The sequence below is a fragment of the Mya arenaria genome, chromosome 11, assembly GCF_026914265.1.
Source record: "Mya arenaria isolate MELC-2E11 chromosome 11, ASM2691426v1".
Classification (NCBI taxonomy): domain Eukaryota; kingdom Metazoa; phylum Mollusca; class Bivalvia; order Myida; family Myidae; genus Mya; species Mya arenaria.
In genome coordinates, this window is record NC_069132.1 from 22,380,988 (window position 1) to 22,406,991 (window position 26,004).

The 26,004-nt window shown below is 33.6% G+C and overlaps 2 protein-coding genes and 1 long non-coding RNA gene across 6 annotated transcripts in view; all 3 read left to right on the forward strand.

Moving 5' to 3' along the window:
* The first annotated feature begins 1,447 nt into the window (after positions 1-1,447).
* On the forward strand, positions 1,448-5,864 carry LOC128208419 (cell death abnormality protein 1-like). The gene is made up of 3 exons (XM_052911978.1): positions 1,448-1,530; positions 4,250-5,606; positions 5,852-5,864. Exons 1-3 carry the CDS (start codon positions 1,485-1,487, stop codon positions 5,862-5,864), a joined length of 1,416 nt encoding a protein of 471 aa, XP_052767938.1. The 5' UTR covers positions 1,448-1,484.
* Positions 5,865-6,003: 139 nt separating this feature from the next.
* Positions 6,004-26,004, forward strand: part of LOC128207273 (cell death abnormality protein 1-like) — a 31,169-nt gene continuing 11,168 nt past the window's right edge. Inside the window, exons 1-4 of one of the 3 annotated variants that reach the window (XM_052910109.1) lie at positions 6,004-6,266; positions 9,574-9,670; positions 10,311-10,381; positions 10,612-11,203. In XM_052910109.1, coding sequence (XP_052766069.1) covers positions 6,239-6,266; positions 9,574-9,670; positions 10,311-10,381; positions 10,612-10,814 — 399 coding nt within the window. In that variant the 5' untranslated portion in view covers positions 6,004-6,238 and the 3' untranslated portion in view covers positions 10,815-11,203. Of the gene's footprint in view, positions 6,267-9,573; positions 9,671-10,310; positions 10,382-10,611; positions 11,204-18,893; positions 19,042-26,004 lie in introns of those variants that run through there. The other 2 variants (XM_052910108.1, XM_052910107.1) reach the window with 2 other exon arrangements.
* On the forward strand, positions 19,630-21,899 carry LOC128207275 (uncharacterized). 2 transcript variants are annotated; one of them, XR_008256671.1, is made up of 4 exons: positions 19,630-19,718; positions 20,529-20,641; positions 20,865-20,923; positions 21,287-21,899. It is a non-coding gene; the product is annotated as an uncharacterized LOC128207275 (long non-coding RNA). The 2 variants fall into 2 exon arrangements; XR_008256670.1 differs by lacking the exon at positions 19,630-19,718 and adding an exon at positions 19,823-19,878.

Sequence of the window (26,004 nt, forward strand, 5' to 3'; positions counted from 1 at the left end):
ACAATTACAACAAAAGCAAATTTTATCCCATTATCAAAAAGTACACCAAAAGTAGGAGGCAATTGTTTGTAGTGTACTTAAATATTTCGTTTAGTAACTTGGTGCCTTGGTATGTTATGATTTGCTTAAAAGTAAAGTTTGGGGATGGTTTCGGTGGCCATTTCATATTGTTTTACCTTACCATCAAAATCAAATTAACTTTTCTATCTTTAAAGCGATTTTGCGTTTTTATTTGGCAGTGATATTTTGCACGGTTTTTATACGGGTATTGACTGAGTGGCACTCACTGCTATAGTGTTTATTGCTCATTATTTATACGCATGCGAACAAATACAATTCATCACCGACTACAGTGCTGATAAATAATTTTCAAGTTCGAATTTTTATTTAAGAGAACGTTTGCTCACTCAAATTTATAGGTACAATTAAAAAAGAAAAAAAAATGTATAACCATATGTTGCATACATTAACGATTATGCATTTTTAACAGGTTTGTTTTGCATACGAACAGGAACAAATGAATGCCAATTGTTTTTCAATTGTTTATTGTAACATGAACATATATAGTTTAAAATGATCACCTTTTTCAAATTCGTATGGTTTTTTGACACCACAAGGTTAATCAAACTAAGTTTGATTTGCGTTTTATTTGAACGATAAAACCGAATAAGATATAAACCGAATAATAAATAAAAATAAAATATAATAAGCAAATAATCACAATGCAGATGAATAACTGTTTAAAAGTGTTAAAGTATTTGGACTGTTATTTGACCAAAATCAATGAGTGAAAAGTACACTCCTTATACAATATAGCGCAAAAACTTTAAACTTTGAAATTTCTATCAGTACGGAACATATTCACATAAAATATTGCCTCCAAATGGTAATTATATAATAAACAGTTATTCCGACACGAAAACGTAAAAAAGAACAGACGTTACCTTTCTGACAAAAAACGTGTTTTAATGCATTTATAGCAATGATTCTGCATTGAAACTCATGAAAGTCAGCATATTAGGAGACGATTAATTCCCGATGGTTGGTCCGATCAATGACAAATTTCAGGGTCGCCGCCTCAAAGTGCTTTACCCAGCATTCTTGAAGTTCTCGAACATATGTGTTGCCACAGGGAACCAAAACAAGAGCGTCGACTTACCACTGCCTTACTGTATTTGAACAAGATTTCGTTCTCGTAAAAATTAACTGGTGATAACATTATATACGGTACTAAAATAACAAACATATCTATTTATAGTTTACCTTATACATATTAAGATCTTCCGAAAATGAGTTTGATATGCAAACACTATTAAGTGTCATTGCAATCCTTAAACAAATAAAAACTTACAGCGATTTTCCTTTTAGAATCGAGTCTGTTTTGAGCGATTATCCAGATGTGACGTATAAACACATGGTATGACCGCACTGAGTTTAATCTGTTTATGAAAGAAGCTATTGGTGATTAAGAAGTCTAAAATAAAATGGAATACTTTTATTTCCTTTTACTCGTTAGTGGAATTCAGTCAGGTAGACATTACATTTTCTTATTACGTTATACATGTTTTGAAAGCAAATCACACAGTATTCAAAGGCAGAAGAAACACATATCGGAGGAAGTAAATTAGTAGATTATTCGTTTTGGAAATTTTTAAAAAAATGCTGAGTTGAATGTGGAAACGTCAACTTTATATTCAAACGCACTTAATTTCTTAACTACAGGGCTGACTATTTATTTCACAACACAATGTTGAGTGTTCATTTTTTATTTTTCATATATAACCTCTTCTGAAAACTATCGATGAATTATGAGCTGTAAATATCACAAAACACCTGAATAAACATCAGTGTTTAAAAGGTCGCATTCAACTAATGCCGCTATGTTGATAAGTCTGAATACATAAATAAAATTATTATATTTCTTAACAACTTGATTCTATTTAAGTTGTAGTTCATTTTGTTCATGAAATTTTTGAAATTGTCCATGAGGTTTCAACAGATTTTTAAAAATACAACTTGCGTTTTATATTACAACAGTGAACATATAGGAAATTGCGACTGGTGTTGGCCGCGAACTAACGACCGTCAATTTATTAGCTAGGTGTGCAACCAACTGAGCTAATCATATATATCAGTCTAAATCATCGTGATAAAAAAGCAAATTTATCAGAGATCTTTACAACGACAAAATACAAGCGATTTCTGCTTGGCAATTTACCTTAAACGTTCCTACAACAATTGGTTCACAATGATAAGGTCATATTATGGAATCTTTGCTTTGTTGAACACTTAAAACGTTCCCTAAACTTTTCAGCCGATCACAGATCTGTAATTTATTAAGGGTTTAAGCAATTGTTTTTAAAACAACTTTTCATTGAATAACTTTGAAAAATGTGCCCAATGATCCTAATTATCCTCGTTATTTAATGTAATGATTTTCATAAACAACTGCTTAAAACCTTGAAAAAATACTGTCAGAAACAGGGCAAATCAAATTTTAAATAACTTCACTGAATAGGTCCTGAGTTGATATTTTACTAATGTTGTTAAGGCAGTCATGATTCGCAAAACATATGACTGCCAAGTGGCTTGACTCTTTTTCTTTTTATGGCTTAAATAAAAATCTTCTTCAGATATTCTTATCATCAAAATCATCGAACAGAAACGATCCACATTTGACGAAGTGCGGTTGGCCTTCATTTGATTAAATAACTAAATGTATATATACATGTATGTATATAAACATGTACGACAAAGTCTCTTTATCCAATTTGCAATAGATTTAGAAATGATATATATTGCACACAAGAAAGCTTATCACGGTGGATTATATATTTATTAATGCGGTAGGGGATATGACGATAGGACCGAAGGTCGAGAAGGATACATGTTTACTCACCGAACGAGACTTGATGCGGGTCACCAGAAATGCTTCCTATTTCATTTATTATATACCTGACTATACAATTATTCCTTTTTATTTTTCGGATTCAATTTTATTTAAATTTGCCGCTATCTGTCAAATGTCCAAATATGGAATGGATTCCGCGTATGAATATGTTACGTACTTTTGGGTATTGAAGTCAATGAAGGCTACGCTAGCGAAACGAAGTCAGAAGTTACAAAATTCACTTTTTAGAGCAAATTAAGAAAAACATGTTTTATATCTCAGGAAAATGAACACTTTGCTTATACCAAACCAATTGTTAAATGTCACAGCACAAAAAACATACATAACAAACATTAACTGTACTTATTTTACGAGTATACACTAGTCGTCGTTTACTTAAGGCATATGCAGAATTGAGGGAAGCTCGTGAGTCAATCGCAGTTATATTGATGACTATTGAATTCGTCTTTGTATTGGATGTTTATGATAATGTTACAATTTAAAAGAAATCGAATTGGCAAACAGCCAGTTGTCTAGAAAGATTGGAAGGAAGTGTGCTCTGCTTTGTGCTTATCCTTATGCTTCTTTAAAGAACCATGTTCCTGAATATTTACATGCTTCTGGTGGCGTGAGTTGAAATAGGTATTCTTTTGTTTATAAAATTTTATTTGTTTTACCAGTTATTTTTGTCACGCTAATTTAGCGACGCAAAAGTAGTTCCTAGACTACACACCGTACTAGCATGATACGGAATCAGAAAACGACATTATAGTGATACGGATTTTTCAAAACGGCTTTCTGTATTTCAACTTATGGGAAATGGAAAAATAATTTGATAGGCAAATGATAAAACGCAATAACAATTACAATTCGCATTTAAAAATGATATTTTTTGTACAATGCAGTTCTTTACAAAACACATGAAGATTTGGTTTTTCGATTTTGTAATAACGAAAGAAAAACCCATTTTATTTATTAATATTTCGTAAAATGAAAGTAGCGTTTCGTTATTTCAAATGAGTTTCTGTCATTAACAATGACAACCTAATATTTCATAAATATTAATTATTATTTTTTACATCAAATTCTAATATCGGTACATGTTATTATGATTGTTCTCCTATCAACAAACATACAATAACATATCGTTATCAAGAATTATGACGTCAATTAAGTAGAATTCTGTTTAAATCAAATTATCATTGTCGAAAATAACCAATCAAACTTAAATTTTTAGAAATATATTATATTGCAGCTTGACAAATCCAGTTAATATCTTCTTGTTTAAAATGTTAAAAGATCGAAAAGTATATTTGTTTTATCTTAAAACAATGCTCTTTGTTCCCTTTAAATATGTAGAATTGCAGGGATATTGTCAACCATGTGAATGCTGTAGAACGGAGCGATGCATTTCTTTGGACAATGGTGACAAATACTGCATGGACGGTTGCAGAGATGGTTTTATTGGAAGGGACTGTGCTAGCAGATGTGCCTTAAAAAACTGTGCCAGATGTTTATATAACAACACATGCGAGCAGTGTTTTGACGGCTACATGTACTCTCACCAAGGGGATTGCGAAAAGAGTTGTCCGCTTTGTAAAACCTGTACATGGCCAACTGGGTTTTGTGACAGCTGTGAGCCGGGTTATTATCCACGATATGAAAGTTGTGAAAAAGACAACAGTGACAGTGAAGGTTGTTTAGTGTTTGGTGACTATGGTAGATGTGATAAATGTAAACAAGGCCTTTGGGGCGTTAAATGTTCTTCCAAATGTTCACCTGGATGTGTCGATGGAATATGCGATATGAACGGATACTGCAAGTGCGTTGAAACTTATTTGGGAACACGGTGTGATTTGTCATGCAATATTGGTTGTAAAGATGGAATATGTAACGATCGTGGACAATGTAAATGCTCTACCGGTTTCTGGGGAGAGACTTGTGAATACCAATGCTCTGAAGGATGTTTAGATGAATGTGCACCGGACGGAAGTTGTAAATGTAAAAGCCATGTTTTCGGTGAGCGTTGCATTTACAACTGTACAACTCTTTGCACTAATGGACAATGCAATGACAATCAAAATTGCGTTTGTACGAAGGGCTTTTGGGGTACCTTTTGTACAAAAGAATGTTCGGTTGGTTGTCAAAACAGCATATGCGATCTTCATGGTAAATGTGAATGTAGACAGCATTTCTGGGGACAATCGTGCGATAAAGAATGTTATTTTGGGTGTGAGAACAGCTTTTGTAGTTCGAAAGACGGCACATGCATATGCAAACGTGATTATTATGGGGAAAAATGTGAACAACAGTGCGAAATCGGATGTGTTCGGGATACTTGTAGTAAAAATGGCAGTTGCCAATGCAAATTGGGCTATTGGGGCAAACAGTGTTCATTTATTTGTTCACTTAACTGTTTAACTCCATCATGTGACAAAGATACCGGCTATTGTCAATGTAAGCTTGGATTCTGGGGAGAGTCATGCCACTCAGTATGCAATACAAACTGTATCGATAACACTTGTCGGGTTGATGGGACGTGTTTATGCAAAGCGGGAAGTTACGGAAAATACTGTAATATGGCCTGCTCAAGTGGCTGCACAAACAGTATATGCGATATAGATGGAAATTGTGATTGCAAAATGAATTACAGCGGCAGAAGATGTGAAAAACATTCATCAGGATTAAAAGTAGTATCAAACATATGCAAACAAGGGTACTTTAAAGCTGATGGCACTTGTACAGCTTGTCCATACTATTGTATAAATCGAGTCTGTGATGTTGAAACGGGCTACTGTGAATGCCAACCAGGATATTGGGGCAATCGTTGTAACAATCGTTGCTCTGATGGGTGCTTAAGGGAGTTAAGTTGTCTAAAGAACGGGAGTTGCGAGTGCAAGCAAAATGTAATAGGTGATTTCTGTGAGAAATGCAAAGACGGGTATATATCTCATTATCCAGGTTCCAGGTGTGAAGCATGTCCGATAACTTGTGAAACTTGTGAAATATTACCCTCTTATGATATATTATGTACACGATGTAAACCTGGTTTTTTTTGGTCAAACCTGTACTGACAATTGTCCATATTCGTGTAAAACGTGTGAAGACAAGAATACGTGTACAAGCTGTTATGATGGCTTTTATGGTTCAACTTGTCAACAACCATGCCTTAACAACTGTCGAAAATGCGATGTAACGAAAGGCACATGTAATACATCAGCTACTTGTGTTAACGACTGTTTGACGAAATGCAGCAGCGAATGTCAAGATGGTGAATATCTTTCGTCCTCAACATCATCTCCATCAGAATGCACAGATGGTAAGACAGCTTCCTCAGTAAACAACGATATGACTTTTCTGGAGAACGGAGGAAAAGGTAATAATATAGCAAGTACAAGGTCAGTAGCACATATAAATTCATAATTTTGGGGTATACTAGAGCGAAAATATGATTGTAGGACTAAAACAAAATAGTATGTTAAAGAACTTCCACAGTGCAAATATGTGTTTGAAGTACGAACACACATCTTCTAATTTCAGGTATTTTAAAGTTCAATATTTAGCAAGCATAACCTCTGTTTTCCTTCATTTTTATATGTTTGCGAGCTTAATAATGTTTACGAAAGGTTATATTAGCAGGGTTTGGCAAAAATGCATTGAAAAATCTTTCTCGGAGTTTAGAAAAGAAGCATAGAAAATGGTTTTGTATGCAAAATTTGTTAATTCAAAGTCATTGTTATATTATTGTTTATATCATCTAAAGATCACAATTTATGACCGGTTGTGGATCTCTTAAAGCCCTGATGAGGTCATAAATTGAGTTCTAAGATAATTAAGTGCATTATTCATTATTTAATCAACATCTATAAATCTGCGTGACATTCGCAAAAAACTATTCATATTTGTTTCTAGGTTTGTTAATTGAAATAAACGATTACTTCAAAACGTTACAGTTTCAATGTATATATGCCGTAACAGTAGTGTATTTTAAATTTTACGGAATTTTGGATAATTATACAAAATGTCATAATGATTTACCATGTAAGATTTTTTTTTATATAATCTGCAATTTGAGACCTTTGCTTATAATATGTTACAGAATGTAGTCTACGTTACCTATCTTGTAGTTTTTAATATACAAACATGTGTTTTAGCAAGAAATGGTCAACATCAGGCTAAAAAACAAATTTAACTCGTACGTTTGACTTGATCAAATAATACAAATGTATGTGATATGTTTAACTTAGTGAACGGTACCAGTAAACTGTATATGACCGATTTTTTAAGGAAATGGCTCTTTATCTGTTATATTGAAAGTATTAAAAAAATAAAATTATAGGTATTTTAATTCTAGTACACACACAAGCTATTTAAATCAACCTTATGAAATTACCTCAGCATGCACAGTTTACCTATTTGCCAATAAGTTTTGAAACTATATAATATTATTTTTTTACTAAAGAGACTATATTCATTTGCTAAATTTTTGTAATTTATAAGTACTTTGAATGAAAGTCTGTATCCTGCTCTGTCTTTTTATTTGATGACAGATATTTTCGTAAACGTGTTAAACTGAGTGTTCAATTTCGCTTTGTACTGTATTGCTAGTAAAAAGCTGCACTTTCACAAATTCACCATTTTGACAAGTTCTTTTTTTTTTGTCTTGGAAATGAGCCAATTTATTCATAAGTTTATTTTCATTCTTTTATTAAAACAATAAAATAAGACTGCTGACAAAAGATCAGATCGAAATGGTTCATATTTACGTTCGAAAATTAATGTTTTATGGCTAGAGGCGTTACTTACGATTGTTTTGAAAAATGAGCTTTTTGGCAGTTTATATGAATGAATTGAAGACATAGAAACCAAAATCAGCTGATTCTGAGACAAAAAAATAAAAGAAAGGTCAAAACTGTCATTCTGTGAGAGTGCAGCTTTAAGTTGCAATGCCTATGAGTAATAAGTTCGATAAAAATTTGATGAATTTTATTTTACTAGTTTAGTAAGGTAACCAACATCTCAAAAAACCCTTCAGGATACCAATTCCTTATAAGTGGATTGTTTCGAGTTACCAAACTATAAAGTGTATAAACCATTATTAATATACTTTTTTCATTATTTCTGTAACTCTATCTTATTGACAGCAATGTGTCACAATGGTACACCATTGCTTTATAAAGGTACTGCTTGAATTATTCAAGAAGGGGACAAACGCGAGTGGAATGGTACTAGGACTTACCTGCTGTCATCATGGGGTCTCATTAGTACTGAAGGTCTTCGTAGAACAATTAATTTGTTTGTGATAAAATATGCAGTGATTTGTTTAAATTGACCTTATTGTAACTTCAGAGGATCATAAAACTCTTTGTGTGATTAAATGATTTATTCCAATTACGGTGGCTTTGGTACTGCAATTGCTTAACAAAATATAAAGGTATTTGTGCAAACTGAAAATTTGACCCATCCGATGTTGGTAAGAAAATTGATTTTTGATCCAGGATAAGTTTTTAGGATGTATACATGACATTGTGGGATATTCTAGGTTGTCTAAAATTTGTCTAAAAGCATCACCATAGAGATTTAGTTTAGGCCATTGAACCGTAGTCAAAAGCTATTTGGTACTAAGGCTTGGCAAGCATCAAGTTCGAGGCCGAATGAATGCATTTCGGATAGTTCACAGGGACGTATCAAAAGTTTATGTTAGAGGCGTAACTTAGAGGCAAATTCTTTTGACTTGCACCCCTTCCTCAGAACTGAAATTTACTTGGTTAACAATGTTGGCATGGGTGTTCGTGTGTACTCCCCACAAACATTTTAATCATATATTGTCCAAAATGGTGCATTTTGGCGTACTTGAATACCTTTTTATACTATGTTGAAATAAAAAGTATACTTGATTTAAGCGCACGTCGGGTGCACCCACCCCCTCCTGGATCCGCTAGTGGTTCAAAAGAAATTAACACTTTGTCACACGCCCCGTTTCTTGAGTAATATTAGTGCCATAGTGGCATGCAGACTGCAAAATAGACCGGAGTATGAAACATTTGATTACTAAAAAGCAGATAAGGATAAGAAGACGGGACACTAAGAGATAGAAGAAGATTTAAGTCACATTTGTGGAAATCATATGCAGACTATATATTCAACCTTTAATTGTGTTAGGATGAAAAAGAGCATTTCAATAACACAAAAGCTTTCTCTGTGTGGGGGAGTTGAAAAAGCTTCAGTGTCATTGAAATGTTCTTTTTCATTCTTGCGCATGCATCATAGGATATATGTGATAAGCTTGCAAATATATGTAACAACAGTTTACGCTCATGTTTATACTGTGGCGATATCTTAAGATATGACAATGGTCAAAACACACAGTGTCACAAAGAAGAAATGTTAGAAATACCGCCATAATCAGTAAAGACATAGGTTCGTCTGATTTATCCTATCCCCACCTCACAATATGTTGAAACAAAGCTACAATAAACAAAACTGATTTAAGACCAAAATCTGTTTTCTAGATTAAATGTTAAAACGCTTGGTCACGGTCAGGTCTGATGAAACGATTTTCGTAAAGAAAGTGTTATGAAATACTATAAGCAAATTCCTTATGATGCTTTCAAATGCTGATGTGAGTGTTTTAAAGTAATTAATGAGGCAAATATGCTATAAATCATCGTTCAATGTTTCAGATTTGCCACACAGTACCTCCGTCAGTTTACTTGTGACTTTCGGCATCGTCAACTGTATTCTACTTTGTGTTATCGTATTCATAGTTGTGATAGAAAGGTAAGACATATAATTTGATCTAATAATGAAGAAAGCGGTTTTGATTTTGATTTGTTAACACTTCATTTTTTAATTAAATGTTTTGGAATGATAACGGTTCAATAACCGGTGGTTCACAAACAACGATACAGTCACTATCAACCTTATTTAATAATTACATTGACGAATAATTGTATTGAATAGAATACACATACACTGGAATGCATACCGTTTGTTTGTGTCGGTGTCTATTTGGCTACATATTCTTTTGGTTCAATTAACTAACCTATTCAAGTACGTGATTATCATGTTAATATTTATGTTGTGTATCATTCGAATGCTATCAAAACTGGCTTAAAGTGTTAATTCGTTTGCAATTAAATTCAAAGGTCTAAAAAATTATCGTAATAGTTTTGCAATATCGAATTTTAATTTGTATAAACAGTGACAAATCTACATAGCAAACCTGACCTTTTATAACTTATTCAAAATGGATTGCACGAATTTTTTAAACTTCTACAATGTCTGACATTTTGCTAAACGTTCCTTTACTTTATACGGAAAATAAATCATTTTTATCGGATTTTTTTTATGAAATAGTTTTAGTATGTCCGAGGTCAATTAAAACATTCTATATTTAACTGTTTGAGTAAACTTACAGGAGGACAGGCGAGTCTGTGATAAAACTCCTGTATACACGTTGGACCAGAAGGCTTGGAAGGTCAGACCAACGTAAGTGTGTACACCAATGGGTGTCAAGATTAGTATATTATATTAACGCAATGATTACCGATTCGCTTAGCATTGTAGTACTTACGTAAAACTGGAAACACACAACATTCACAATTTTTGAAATGTCATTTTAAGATACATTTAGCACAATCCAATCCGTTCCTTAAATATACATTTGCAGTTTAATCAATTTGAAAAACATTCATTAAATATGTATAACGTTGTTTAAGATCAAGCAACAATGACTGAAATGAACGCACGTACCGGAAATGCCAAACACCCTGTGTACGAAGATTTGCAGAAGACGGAAGCGGAAGGAAACTACTCGTCTATCGCCTCGGCAGCAAGATATGCTAGTGATTCTGACAATACAGTCAGCGAGAGCAGTCGACATATCTATCAGAATACAGTTCCTTTAGACACAATTGCGTGATCTGCTTTTGACTTTGTAGTTATACAACTACTCGCAGTGCTAATAATCGACAGTGTAAAACATGATTAAAGACCTGTTAAATGAAACAAAAACGCATTTTCATTCGGACAAATACATCTGACCAGAAGCGATACAAACCAATTTTATTTGTAGGGCCTAGGTCTGTTTGACAAACAAGCGCGTGCTTTTCATTTTATTTGCTCTGGTGAAAAATATTGGGCTTTTGATAAAATCGAGCAGAAAAAGGCCCGTTTTTCTGGATATTTTGTCTTAATGCTTCAAACACTGTTGCTGGCGGTGTTGTATGTTCTGAATACAGAATGTTACCTAAAATGCTGTTTAAAATCATTCAAATTATATATAGTTATTTTGTATATAAATACGTGCATCCGGAGGGCATCCTTTCCGGAGTCGTTTGTTTAAGGACTCCGCCCATAAATACAGTGTTATGATAGTCCTGTTAACTTAAATGTTAACTACTGAAGCCTGGTGTCTCAATTTTTGTATCAAAAAAGAGGTGTTTATTTCATGAGTACTAACAGTGTGTGTATACAACGTGTTAATTGCGTCATAAATGCTTCGTCGGAAGACACTATTAAACTGTAGACTTAAAACAAAGGTAACTTTTCCTTTACTACACCATTTTAAATGAAACAAAGGGGATTCTTTGCCGCTTGGAGGGTTTCAATTTCGTTTTATTACCGGAGTTTAATAAGGTTTTGTGTTTTATCAAACTCTTCCACAAATCTGTTTCCAAAATAATGTTTTGACAGTGCACCGTCAGACGGCCGCTTTGTGAAAAGTTTTGGCGATGTGTTTGAAAAAACTAATCTCTCAATCCAATTCTGGTAAAAAAACAATGGCGGGGTCCCGTAAGCGGCGTAGACTGACCTATATTTCATTTAAAATGGTGAACAACTAATAAAGTTATTTTTGTTTAAAGTCTTCATTTGAAGCAAAAAGTTGCCTTCCGACGTAGCATTTATGGCGTTATTTTACACTTGGTGAACTACTTGTTATTGTTTTCACCCTTTTTTCAGTATATACCACCATATTTAGTTGATGCAAATTGATTATGGACGAATGATAACCCTGTTTTATACAAGAATGCTAGTCATATCAGCCAGTGTGTTTTTAACTATATATATATATATTTATATTTTTAGATTGATAAAAATATTATTTTATTAAGTACTGTATTTTATATTTAGTTGTATATGTAACAGTTTATCCTGGTATTGCTATGTTTCGCTAGTGATTACTTTGCAATTGTTTTCGCTTTTCAATGAGTTATATTTTTATGTCTTTGTACGAGGGCTGTTCAAAAAGTTCGTTGACAACTGGTGTATATTTTACTTTGAATTTTAGACAAGGTATGCCGGTGCGCACATTTTTTTCTTTTAAATAATACATAACATTTAAAAAAAACATTTTTTAAGGAAAAGTTTCATCTTATTATATTAAAAAAAACACAATTTGCCAGTCTTACATTATGTGTTAATGTGTAAACAATGTTAATATTTTCCCATGGAAAACGGCAGTCACAATAGCTGTATACGGTTGTAAATCATTTGTTTAATCATGATTCATCTATTGTTTTGAAGTAGATAACGACGTCTACGAAAATCCGCATTGAGGTATCTACGTTAATATAAAAAGAAATCACTTTCTAAGCCAGAGATAGGATTAAAAACAAACGTATATCAATGCGTTTCATAAAATTAAGGGCGTATTCTAAAGATGTTAAATGACTATGATTGCCTGCATTTGAGGCATGCAACCTCACAAAAATGGAAACGTCACATTTTCATCCTCATGACTCATTTAAGCCGTCGATGTCATATATAATAGTGCACTTTAATTGTATTTTACTGCATTTAGCCTTAAGTTTTATTAAAATTTGCTCCCCTTTTTAAAGAGCAAATTCAGTAAAACCTTTATTGTATAAACTCCTGTATTTAGAATAAAACTATTACGCTATTTCGTTTGGCTGCCGTTTAGGGACACAGTTTTTGTGTTTGTAATGTAAGTTGCAGCGAATATGATTAAGTTCCATAAACGGTTAACAGGAAAAGATCTGGGTTTGAACATCACCAGAATCTTGGCAAACACACGTTAACTATTAGGCAATTAGCATTGCGCCTCGAAGAATAAAAACAATTGTTGAAGTCTTATTGCACGTGCTGCAAAGTGTTTTCCGTATACACAAGTAATATGAGGTGTTACACAAAAGTGACTTTCAGATTGTGCTGTTTCCTGACTTTATTTGTCTCCAAGTGCCTGTTAATCCGATAAATCCGGTCTCCAAATAAGATCTTTGTTGAAGTTGTTGACGACTTGATTTGATACTCTAGTTTCCATTGTATTACATAAGATGACATCATCAGAAGGGTTTCACAAAGTTGTCAATGTAATGGAGCATATACAATGTAAAACATTGGCTCTTAAATCTCAACGTTTGAAATAAACAACAGTCAGTGACAGATAGTGAGTTGTGCAAACATAGGTTCGAAGCCTAGCAGTCTTAAAACATTTTAAGGTAAGGGAGATTAACGAGATTAACGAGGTTGTAAACGATAAACCCTCGATGAGTATACAAGAGGGACACATGCTCCAGTTTCAGTGTATTGTAAATAGTCGAATTATATCCCTTTCACTACTTTACAGAGGCGGTAATCATGTGGTACATTGTTTTGATACCAGGCACTAAAATGTCAGTGCCCAGTGAAACGGTCAGTAATTTTGTTTCCTTTCTCTTCATTATTAAACAGTTAAATTTCCTTACATTAACCATGTTCCAACACCCAAGTTTTTCTGTAATTTGGTACCTTCATTATGCCAAAAGTTTGTTAGTTTATTCGGAATGTGTGTCAAAAGTTTTGAATCGAGGCGAAATACTTTAATGCAAACACTAACCGAAAGACACACGACGGCACAAGAGAAAACACATATTTTGCAAATGCCAATAAAGCGTTATGTGTAAAAATGGGGCTTCATTGACTCTTGAATCCATAGAATAGCGAACATTCCAATATACGGTCTGTTTTTAGAGTTACTTTGTACAAAATAGAACAAATTGTTAAACGTTTTAATGATTTAGAAGGGCGAAAAATGCGAACAATTATAATTCCTTAATGTATTCCCCCCTGAACGGTGCAAAATTACAACCTTGTTGTTTTTTTTTTTAATTTTCGGTAAGAATGTCTATTTTTCACAAATTGTTTGCCAACTGCAAAGGAATTACCTTTGTGATTTTAAGAAAATGCCATTTTTGTCGTTTGGATTTATGAGTGGACTAACAACATATTTTCATTTTTTGAGAAAATCGTGTTTGAGGGTTTTAATTCATAGAACTCATTTACCTTGGCAAAATTGTTAATTATGTTGTTTGTTGCTTGTTTGTAAAACTTAAGAAACAAATGAATGCATTAGAATTGTATTATGCATTTTCAAACAAGTAGTACACAAGAAAAGTAACTGTATTGTTTAATCAAATAATCGTAATGACCTAATTAAAATAAAACAGTTGTTGTTAATGATAACGCATTATGGTATAACTTTTAAACATTTTGGTGTCAGTTTGATACGTTGGAAACAAATTTGTCACGTGTTGGGGATACCATGATGTCATTGGTTAAAACAGATTGAAAGTTATGAGAGCTTAAAATATCAAATTAGTTACAACATAATCGGATCGTGAATAACTCTTGGCTATGCTAATTCATATTACATAATAGAGATAGAAAATATGATTACAGTGATATAAATATCATTATTTGACTCCAAAGCACTCTTAGAATAGTCTGAAGCTAAAGTCATATTCCCTGTAATACAACTAATTAGCAAACACATACTTTATTCAAAACCAGAAAAGTATTGTTTTACGATTTTATTGACGTTATCAAGATATAAAACTACTTTTGGTAAAATGCAAATCGAATAAGACTTTTTTTCTGTTTTATTTTTTTATTCTTGAAATTAATTTTCGTATAATTCCAACTATACGTTCTTTACATTTAGTGTAAAAAGGAAAACTTCATGACCTTATGCAACAAAGCAATTCGAAATTTTGAAGAGCACTTGCCTTCTAATTTTGAAGATGATATCATGAAACAAAATAAAGGGCTGAATATAACATCCTTACATAACTAAGCTTTCAGTCCTTTGATTTAAGAATATTTTGCTAATTCATGTTATCTTTAAAACCTTTTCTGTCTTAAAACTTTTTTGGCTGACTTGGAGTGTTTTGGCATGTGACTTCATATTCTTCAAATATTTTACATTTTCAAATCATTTGGAAGGAAAGATTAGCTTATACATGTCGCTTTTATTTTTAATAATATTTTCTTTATTTGTTCCCAGTTTAAGTACAATGATGCATTTTTTTATGAAACTCAATGATACTTTGATAGGATTTACCTTCTGCGTTTTATCTTTATTTAGGATAATTAGGATAAGAGTGAGGTTTGTGCACTTAAACTGGTTTAAACCCCCAGTAAATTTACATTTTACTGACCGTTCCAAGGCGGTACCTAACAATCTTTGATAAACATACCTAGTTTTTATACAGTATGTATGCACTGTGCTGATTGTTGAGTTTTGTGCTGTTCTTCCATGTTTCTTGTTTGTGATTTTATGTTCTATGTCTTTGGCGTTTACCCAGTGCCATTAAACCGGATAATGTTTAAACTTTTTGCTACTGAGCTTGTTTCAGTAGCTTTTCACATAAATATGCTTTAACCGAAGCTAAAGAGAACCTCTATTAAAGCGATAGGCTAAGGCAACCCCCCCCCACCCTTATTTTCCCCAAATTCATCTACCAGTTTTCTGTTACAGTATTTCATCTTTGAGCTGAAGCGATCGATATGTTTTTATTGTTTAAAAAACATCCTAAATTGACTCGTTCTGTAGGCTCAGACATTGCAAACAAGCATGTCATGTGCTATATAAACACAACACTTGTTTCAATGACATAACATCATTAAAATGGTAATTTAAAACTCTGTTCTAAAAAATGATTTAAACATATGACAGGTGATGCTCAATATTTCCGAAAAGCGATAGTAAAACTATTGAAATTTATATGATTTTAAGCCTAGGTTAATAAAACTTTGTTAATTCGAGTATCTGCTGTCCTGTCTGGGTTATCCTAAGATAAGTACATTTGAACTGTAACGTGTGCGGAGTGTTTCAAGCGGCTGTACACTATTTTATCAAACTTATGGCAGAACTCTTAAATAAAGGACAAAATATGAAACTATATTATAATTTTCCTCAAGGTTACTTAACCTTTTAATTGTGTACAAATTATGTTTGATGAAGCACCAAATAAATGATCACAAAATAATTATAAAAGAAGTAATTTTCCTTTTGGCTAAATTTCCTATGAGCGATTTATTTACAATAATTTTCAAACTCCCTTAATCTACTGATTTTACAGTGATCCCTGTGAACTAACAGAAAGCTTGGATTTCTCGCATAAAACACAGAGTTGTAACTTGAAATGAAACTACTTATCAGTTATGAAATACCAGATAGCCGAACTTTCTTGGTATATACATAGAATACGTTCACTTTTTTTTGTGTCTGCAATCTATAAATACGCTCCTACTACATGAAACAGGAAAGCAGAGCTTTCTCAGAAAGATTGTTGAAGTTTCAACTTACTATGCCGCATATGATAGCTGAGCTTTCAGGCAAGAGCATAGGAGTGTAGGCATTAACTTATCTATCATATCTTTCAGCAACAACCCGGTCAACTCGTCAGCTTTTACAACGCGTCAAAGTTAAGCTTTTCAGTAAATATAGTTAATATTTTGGACAAGCAGCTAAAAAGTTCAAGTTGGTTAATACCAACTATTTTTTGATGTTAACTGAATGATATCTGCATTTAAAATGACGATATTGTTTGTTTATTAGAGTTTATCAAGGGGTGCCCGCGCCCATTGGCTGCATTATGGCTTAACCCCGCCAAAAATGCCATAAGTGACATGAGATAGAAGTGACAGCAATTTACAACCAAATCCAGGCATTAAAAGATACAGAGTGAGATACAAGTGATCTGGGTGCGATACCCTAGCTATTTGCGAAGAAACCTCTTGACTCTTTAACGTGCTCAATGTAAAGAACCGATACACGGGGTACAACTTTCCTGGAATAAACCAGTTCTTAATACACCACTATTCCAAGCACTACCCTATAAATGCCGAGGGCCAGGCAAGGGAACTACTTGTACAAACTTCTTTCGGTATGACGCGGCCCGGGATCGTAGCCAAACCTCCCGCTCCGCAGGCTGACGCCTTAACCACTAGGCCACGCAGACGGTGAATGATGATATTATCAAAAACCCTGCATACTATACGCCTAGGAAAGCGCTCAAGCAAAGCATTGCTTTCATTGGTTGTTTAAACTGCGCGCCGATTGGTTAAAAACCAAGCACGTTGATAGGTTGCGATCAGCATTCCGATTTGACAAAATTATTCTTACTAGGCATAAAAAAAGTTGTTTGGTTAGGGATACATCCTTTTAAAAATAGGTAGGGTAGGTAGGCTTTTTTATAAGGCTTTATATAAGAATGTCATTTTGATCATGGGATAATGATGTTAAAGTTATATTCTGTATAAGCATTAAGGAAAAGCAATTTTGAAAAAAAAAAAATTTTTTTTTTTAGTTTTTAATTTTTTTTCTAACTAACTATACAAACGGTAGGGTTGGCGCCTATTCCGTAGGTAGGGTCGGACAACCCGAACCAAATGTATTTTTTAAGCCCTAGGGGACTATCAAGGTTGAAAGAGATAGAACTGTTTAGGTTACAGTCAACTATTTTATTAAATGTGGTAAAATTCGTCACAGAACTAATTTTGACCTAAAGTCGTCCCATATCGGCATTTAAGTAACTAAAACACAGTACAAAAATATAGTCGAAATGAAGTCCGAGTAAGTCAGCAGAGTCGCCATAGTGACAAAAGAAGTGTCAAATTAATTGAAACTGATGATACATGCGTGCGATAAATAAATGAAGATGTCCCAAAATATTCTACAAATAAGATGAAGTGTATACTTCAGCAATGGCACATGCATTTGTGATAATCGTAATTTTCAAATAAATAAGTATCAATTTGCAATATACAAAGGGAAATTGTTTGTGTCACTGTTTGAAATAGTGAAGTACAATTTCGAATAAATAATATCCGCGACCACAGTACATGTGCTTATTATTATAGATATGTTTAACACATACTGAAATAATTGTTCTTATCAATAAATCTACCTATAGAAGTGCCACTATACAAGAGTGTAGCAATGAATATTACTCTTGTGTAACGGCCATAGACACAATAGACACCAGAGTTAATATTTTTCGACCATAGAAAAGCGATAGCCTCCATGCAGGCTCTCTCTGATTGTTATAATTAAACGATAGAACAGTCATTATAACGTAAAAAAATGCCCGGTTTTCTGACTGATGTTTTCAGGACATTAACTATTAACTGATACTTGTTGTCCAACAATGCACACGTTTGACGCCCGTTAACACTGTGTATACTGTGATGTAAAGAAACAGTAAAGGTGAATATGGTAATGTTCATTAAGCCAATTTTACGTATTATAAAAAAGATAAAAGGGCTAAACCTTGAAGCTCAATTCTATACTATGGCCAGAAAAAAATACGGTCAGGCTAAATCAGACCTCTTCAACGCTTTATCATACCTTGATAACAAAACGTGTCGACCCATTTTCAAATTTCGAATGCAATGAGTAGAGTTTTCGATCATTGTTCATTGTACGTTAATAACCATGTTTTACAAATTTATATTAACCTTACTTTTCTGTCATATGATACAGGTGCAAATACATCACACGTACTTGAGTAACCTAATCAAAAACGCGAACCGTTGTTACGCCATTCAGTTACAGTTTAAACTAAGGTAACTTGACTGAGTCTTTAGAGACAACCTTACTTGTTTCTTCAGCAGTAGATACAATCTTAACCAAAAGCTTTGCAGGGCGAAAACGATTTCTGTATTGCAGGTATTTTCTTCCCGGTATGGCTTTACCAAAGCGCAACTTACAAACTCTAAAACTCATTGAACCTTTACAAATGTTCTGATTTAAAATAGCGAGTCGCCGTTTAATCTGTTAACAAAGGAAGCCATTGGCGATAAAGTAAACTGAAAGAATATGGAATTCTTTTATTTTGTTTTATTCATAAGCGGAATTCAGACAGGTATACTTACACTTTATTCATTACATGCAATGATTTGAATGAAAAACACACGGTAACTATAATAATTTCCATACTGGAAGTTATCATATAACTAGATTTATTTGTAGTTTTAGGCTTTTTGTGATGCTAACAATTGACAAAACCAAAAACCTTTATTTATATATTTTTTTTATTTTACCATATTGTGATCCTCACAACATGAATTTATGCTTAACTGTTTTCAAAATTTTGTATCCTTTGCTTTGTCAGATTTTAGATACCGATGGTTTGTTGAACGGTATAATGGTTAAAAAAATGTTGTCAGAAACAGACGGCAAGGTTTTGAAATAACTTCAATAAATTGGTCCTTGAATTGGAACATTTTCTTCCGATTTTCCGATTTCAAAACCATTCACAAAAACGGTCCTTGTTAGATTCCCTACAACTTTTATTCAAGTCGTTGTGATTTGTGGAAGAAATGACAAATTTGTATGAACCTGGGGCGCGTTTCAGAGACGATCGTTAAGGCGATCGTTAGCTGATTTTGGTAGTACGACCAAAATTACCTATCGGCACCGTTTCAGAGACGCAACGTGCAACTGCTTTATCGTTAATTTTGCTCGTAAACCTACGACCAGTAAGAGGCACTCGTTAACTTAACGATCAAGATGGCGGATGAAGATTTTCGCCATATCAAAGTATACTTTTACTTCATACCAACATTTGAGAGTTTAATATTGCGTGTAGCATGTTCGCTGGTGTGGAATTTATAAACTATGTCTAAAAATAGCTGAAAACAGTACGACAATGTTCTATTTTCGTCGTTCTGTCAAAAAAAGGATTTTAACTGTAGAAGATGTAAGCTTTTTGTTATATTCAGTAAATGTGCTGATATTGTGTACATCTAAAACATTGAATATGATGTAGAATTTGATTAGGTTCCATTGCTGTTTTATATGTTAAGTAAAACATTTTCTTGAAATTCTTCTATTTCGGATGGTTTTTAATTCGGATAAATAAATGTCTGTACATATTTTGTTGTAATATTACCGGTCTTTGTGGCATGTAGTCAGTGAATTATTAAACAGTGTTACCATTTTATCATGTCATGATATAACATTATTATTTTTCTTATTTTTGCACATCTTAAACTAGCTAAAGAACTTCAGCGAACACGTTATATATTAACCTTTTTGGATGTGTTGTAAACATCAAAAAAATAAATATCAACATTAAAGTTATGGAAGCCAGAACTAATCTAAAACTGATGCTAAATATATATAAATGTACTGTACAGTAATGTAAACAACACTGTCACAACAAATAAGTTGATTATTGACTACTTTAATACCATGAACACTTTTAGGTGACAACGTAATCATTTTAGTTCACCTTTACTTGTAATTGAAACTTGTTTTAGTAAGGTATCATATGGTTTATGTAGAACTCTGTAGTATAATACATATGTGAGTTTTCAACTGACAAAGGTTAAATCTTGTCTTTTTCAGTCATACCATTTGATGCCAAGTGTACAATAAAAACTGAAATGAAAATTGACAGCAGAAGTGTCATGGTCTTGATGGAAAATGCTGTGCTCTTCATTGACCTCTGTTTAATAATGGTATGGAAAAGGGAATTAAATTCTAATGTTGGTTTTATGAATAATATAAGAGGTATATTTAACATATGAACACATAAGGACTAATGTAGAAACTGAACTGCAAAACCATATTATATATCTGCAGTTAATGTACAGGCTATGTACAAATGCTTATTGATATAATATGTTTTCATTTATTTAGTTTTTTTGCTTGTTAAATATTTGTTTTAGTAAATTATTTCAGGCTTATGATAAAAAAACTACCAGGAATGCTTCAAGATGGCAATGGAGGGCAGTGTAAAAGTAGGTAGGAAATGATAAAATGCAATAGGATATAAACAAATTTTATGAATAATACAATAAGATGATGTTGGGCATCTTACTTTGAGAAGTTAACTGGTATAACATAATTGTTATTTAACTTATATGAACATTAAACAAGAAATACAATGTGACCAGAATGGTGTTTACATGTTTTTCTTAAATACCCAACTTATTTCTTTTTTCAAAAGACAATAATTATCATAAAATATGCATACTATTTCAGTTGAAAAATGGGAATGTAAATTATGTGTTACTTGTAGTTTAACCATTAAAAGGCGTTTTCATAAATGTATTATATTGTGCTGTATTAAACAATATTTCATAACTTTTTGTCTTTTTCAGGACACTGAGAAATCACAATGTTTCAAACATCTAGAATATGCCCAGAGTCAGTCTTCAAGATACTCACCTTAAAGGTTCCAGTGTGATTCAGGAGACTTTGTCAGAACAGTACATTATACCTACATACACTGGAGATACCAGACCCAACAGATTACTACAGATATATTTAAACAGAACCTGAAATTAATTGCATATCCCAATACAACATAATACTTTAAACGGTTAAATAGGCAGTGAGGCATTTGTGTGTAATCTTCATTTAATATTTGAAATTTCTTTTTCCTTTTTTTAAGTTTGATTTTGCATTTAAAAGCCATTAGCATTAGATTTTTCAAAAATATATGTATTTTTATACAGTTTCAACTGTGATGTATATCCAGTTGTACATGTTTCCTCTAAGGATTAAAACACTTTTGAATTATATAGGAAAATTGAAATGATACATTTATTCAAACTTATGATAAAATATAAAACACACACTACCATTGTTGATCATGTAAACCTTCATACTATCTTTTATAGAAATTATGTGAATCTTTTGATATTTCTAAATACATTTATTTTTACTTTTACTGGCTCATGTTTAAACACAGAATGCTATATAAAGTATATACTCCAGTGTATATCATAACATGATTGAAATAGATAATAGATAATATTTGCATGAAACTCTGAACACTTAACCACTATGGCAATCTGCACCAGTTAAGATACTTTTTGTTGAATAATGTGTTTTGATGAGACCAGCTTGTAAAATAGCTGTATTTCTTTTAGTCATTTTGTGAATGCCTGAATTATCCTCGGGATCTATTTCAGTCATACAGATCCCAAGTACCGGTTAGGGCAATGTGTCATGTACCGCATCAGGGGAATCGGGTCAGCAGTGCAGAGAATTGGGCATTAAAATGTTGCTATTGGTTCGCCACGTCCAGGATCGGGTGTTAACTTAGGGTTTTTACCTTGACTCCGACAATGGACCGCGAGCTATGGGGCGGAATACGCGGGGGAATATGACCCCTGTGGGTGATTGCATGGTTCTATGGGTTTATATAATCTGAGGGGAGATATCTGAGTTTCACACCTGTAGGTAGTAGTTAAGACACATGTTAGGGGATTACTTATATTCCTACGACTCTACCGGCTGGGTTGAACTTGAACTTATCGGATTTTCTGGTAACACCAGGAGGCCGACCAAGGGAATTGGAGGTGGCCAAGCCCTAATAGGAATTCGTAAGAGTACGCACGAAGGGGGAGATTTGACGTGGTTCATAATGACAAGATGGTTGAACCTGAATCATGCAGCCCCGGGGGCGAAAGTTAGGAAGGCCCAAGTTAGATAAACCGTGGGGGTAAAGTTTGATGGTCCTCTAATTGGAAAGTATTTGAAGTCTGAGAGGCGGGTAGCTAGGTTTGTTTGTGCAAATAATGCCAATTTGTCGGTCAAATGGTTAGCTCAGAGAGGTAGAAATGCTTCCTCTGGTAGTAACTTCGAGAGGGGTGGGGCATGTTCGGGGGTCCGTCCTTTTGGAAAAGGGATGAGTGCTTTATCTGTCGTACAAGAGTAGAGATTTCATTTTTGCCGAGGCTGAACAGTCTCCGGGCCCAAAATAAAGTTCAGAGAATTCTCCCAGGTAACGTTTGGCCAAACAGGCTGTTTCTGTGTCTGATCCACGCCTGGTACAGGTTCAACCATTCGTTGTCATGGTATCTCTAACTGAAAATGGGGCAAATATGAAGGTTAAGGTGCCTAATTCAGAGGATGATGTAGTCACACCGCCGGTGGGGTCTGCAGAGTCCGCACTCTTAGAGGGAGGGCAATGAGGGTCATTATTGGTGGTAGATTTGCCTGGGGGAAGTTTCCCAAAGACGGGTAATAATTCAAATTGGGGGGGCGGGGTGAGACTAGTTCTTGTCTCCCTCGGTTGGCAAAAGCAACTCAAGTGCCATATCTGTGGTTGCATATTGTTTTTAATTATAAATTATTTAAGTGGCCATTCCTCAACTACCGATTATTCTAACAATGCATTTAGGTCCTCTCGAACATATAGAAAATATACAAACATAATCTATACATGTACAATGAACATGAACATTTTCAATCATTTAAAATGCAAACATTTGGTAGGCAGCAGAGATTATTGTTGAATTATAACCTACATGTTCAGCCTTTGATAAGTACCAAGACTAGTCGTTATTAAGATTTGTAGTTTAACAATTTTACAGAAATGACATTTAATTTGGTTCCCCGCCTTCTCAAATTGGGTCTAAGACATTTACAACATATAAGATACAATCTCAAAGATCAAGCTGGGCGGAGAAAGCGAAACAGGTTATACACCAGGGGCGTAGCTAGCCCTTTATTCATGTGGATTCATATAATTATGCAAGGGGGGGGGGGGTCCAGGGACATGCCCCCTCGGATTATTTTGAAAACCATGGTGCAGTCTTGTGCATTCTGGGCGTTCTGAGTTGCTTTACTTAGGACTAAAAAATGGACGGTTTTAGAATCATGTAGTCAAGTACGCATACTGCAATTTTGGCTGTTTTTTTGTCAGAATCATGTGTATTCAGCCGCGTACTCGCGTATAGGCAGCTACGCGCCTTTTAGCTATAAGATATTTTAAACATGTTGGGTAAAATCTTGAAACTTAGTACGACTAGCTCGCCTCGCCCGTTCCTCCTTTCCTTATTTTTTTACCTAATTTGTTTGTTTACTTAACACTTACACTGTGCTGGTTTTCCATTTTTCCTAAATCTATCCCAATTCAGGGCAGTATTGCTTGTCCTTGTGAGCACTTGAAAAGACTAGGAGTGATAACGTGAAAACAATGGACGAAAAAGATTTCGTTTGATAAAATGCACATTAGTTTGGCTTTGTGTAATATAATATAAGCCAAGTCATCGGATGATTCATTTAATAGCATTATTTCTTGTTTGTTCTGACAGACAAGCTTTTGGTTTAAAGGAACTCGTTTATGTTCGTCGAATCAGGCATCGAAACAAATCATTTTGTTAAAATGTAAATAAAACGTTTGTTACAATGATAGCACATTATTCGGAACACCCCGGTCATTTTCCATCGAAAACAACCTAGGTTACATGCCGGTACATCAGTAGAAGTAGTTAGTATTTTTTTAGATAATAGTATCAATCATTTATAGTAGTTTAAATCCTAGTTTGAAATGCTTGCCAGTGATGTGTGATGTTGCATACGTAATTGAGTTTCCTAAGAGTAAAGTCACAAAGTTGAATTGCTAAATTAAAATTACTACGCGATCTACTTGCAGCGTAGTAAAATGTAAAGGTTTTTGACATCGTAAACCGTCCAAATACATCCGAGGTTGTTTTCGATGAAAATTGGCCGAGGTGCTCCGAATGCATCAAACGTGATAAACAGTGCTCTGCTGTAAATACTAATTGAATCACGTTACAGAAAAAAGTTATGTTGGACCGAAATATGTTAATAACCTCTGAAAATATATTTATTTTAAACTTATTAAACCTATTAAAATTGAATTGTCTTATGTTTGAATTTAGAATATTTTGCTCAAACGGGTATCTGCGAGTTGCTGTTTGGTGGTTGTACATAGTTAGTAATACGACTAAATTTCAACAGTAAAACAATATATGAGTGAGTGCCTTTAAAAAAGAAAAAAAAAAACTGTCTTACAAAAAATTAGGGATAAAAGAATCGAGAGGTTAGTTGTGTTATGCGAACTCTGTCTTATGTTCCATTATGTTCAGTTCGTTGTATGGTTTGTGTTATTTTCCTTATTGCAACAGAACATGCAGAACGAATATTTGTAACATAGAACAATGTTAGCACTGAATACATTTATAACAAAAATAGCTTTTCAAACGTTTATCATACTTACGCATCACATTGCCGATACTATATCGTCTGAAAATTGTTTGGGGTTTCAATCAGTAGATCATTGTCAGAAGACATTTAGGCACCCAATTCTGAAGATCATTGTCAGAAAACGTTAACGAGCTGGCGTATTTTTGTCGACCATAGAAACATTAATAATAGACCATAGAAAAAAGACCATAGAAAAAATAATTTTAATTAAAAGACCATTGAAACATTAATAATGCACATGAACAGACCGCCTCGCTGTGAATTTAAAGCCTTTAATAGAGAGATATAGTTTTCATTAAAGACATTTAAAATCATTGGTATACCATCAATTGTCTTACTATTTCAATTAGAAATGTATTCAAAACAGAACGTAACTTATAAAAACATTATGGCTCTAATACCATTTTCACACGGTACCGAATACCGGCTTTTAACAGCGCTGGTAATGGCTGAATATAAGGTTCATTTTAATTGGTCATTCGGAGCTGCTCGGCCATTTTTTCAAAAACAACCTCGGATGTATGCCGGTACATCTGTTGAAGTAGTCCGTATTTTTTAATAAAAGCATTAATTAATTGTAGTGTTTAAGAGTTGTATTCATTGCTCTCAGTTTAAATTGATTGCCAGTGAAGTGTATTATTGCAAACATAATTACGATTCCCAAGAGTTAAGTCATAAATTTTAACTACTAAATAAGATTACTGCGCGATCTATTTGCAGCGGACTTAAACGTACCACTTTTTAAGTATGTAAACCGTCCATATACATCCGAGGTTGTTTTTGAAAAAATGGCCGAGGAGTTCCGAATGTTTAATTGGTCAGTTAACGTGATGTTCCGGAAAATATAGCATTCGGA

Excerpts from the sequence above, each read along its gene's own strand:
- LOC128208419 (XM_052911978.1), top strand. The coding sequence starts at position 1,485 with ATGGAATACTTTTATTTCCTTTTACTCGTTAGTGGAATTCAGTCAG. Across the intron at positions 1,531-4,249 it reads CGTTAGTGGAATTCAGTCAG|AATTGCAGGGATATTGTCAA; the intron begins GTAGACATTACA and ends TTAAATATGTAG.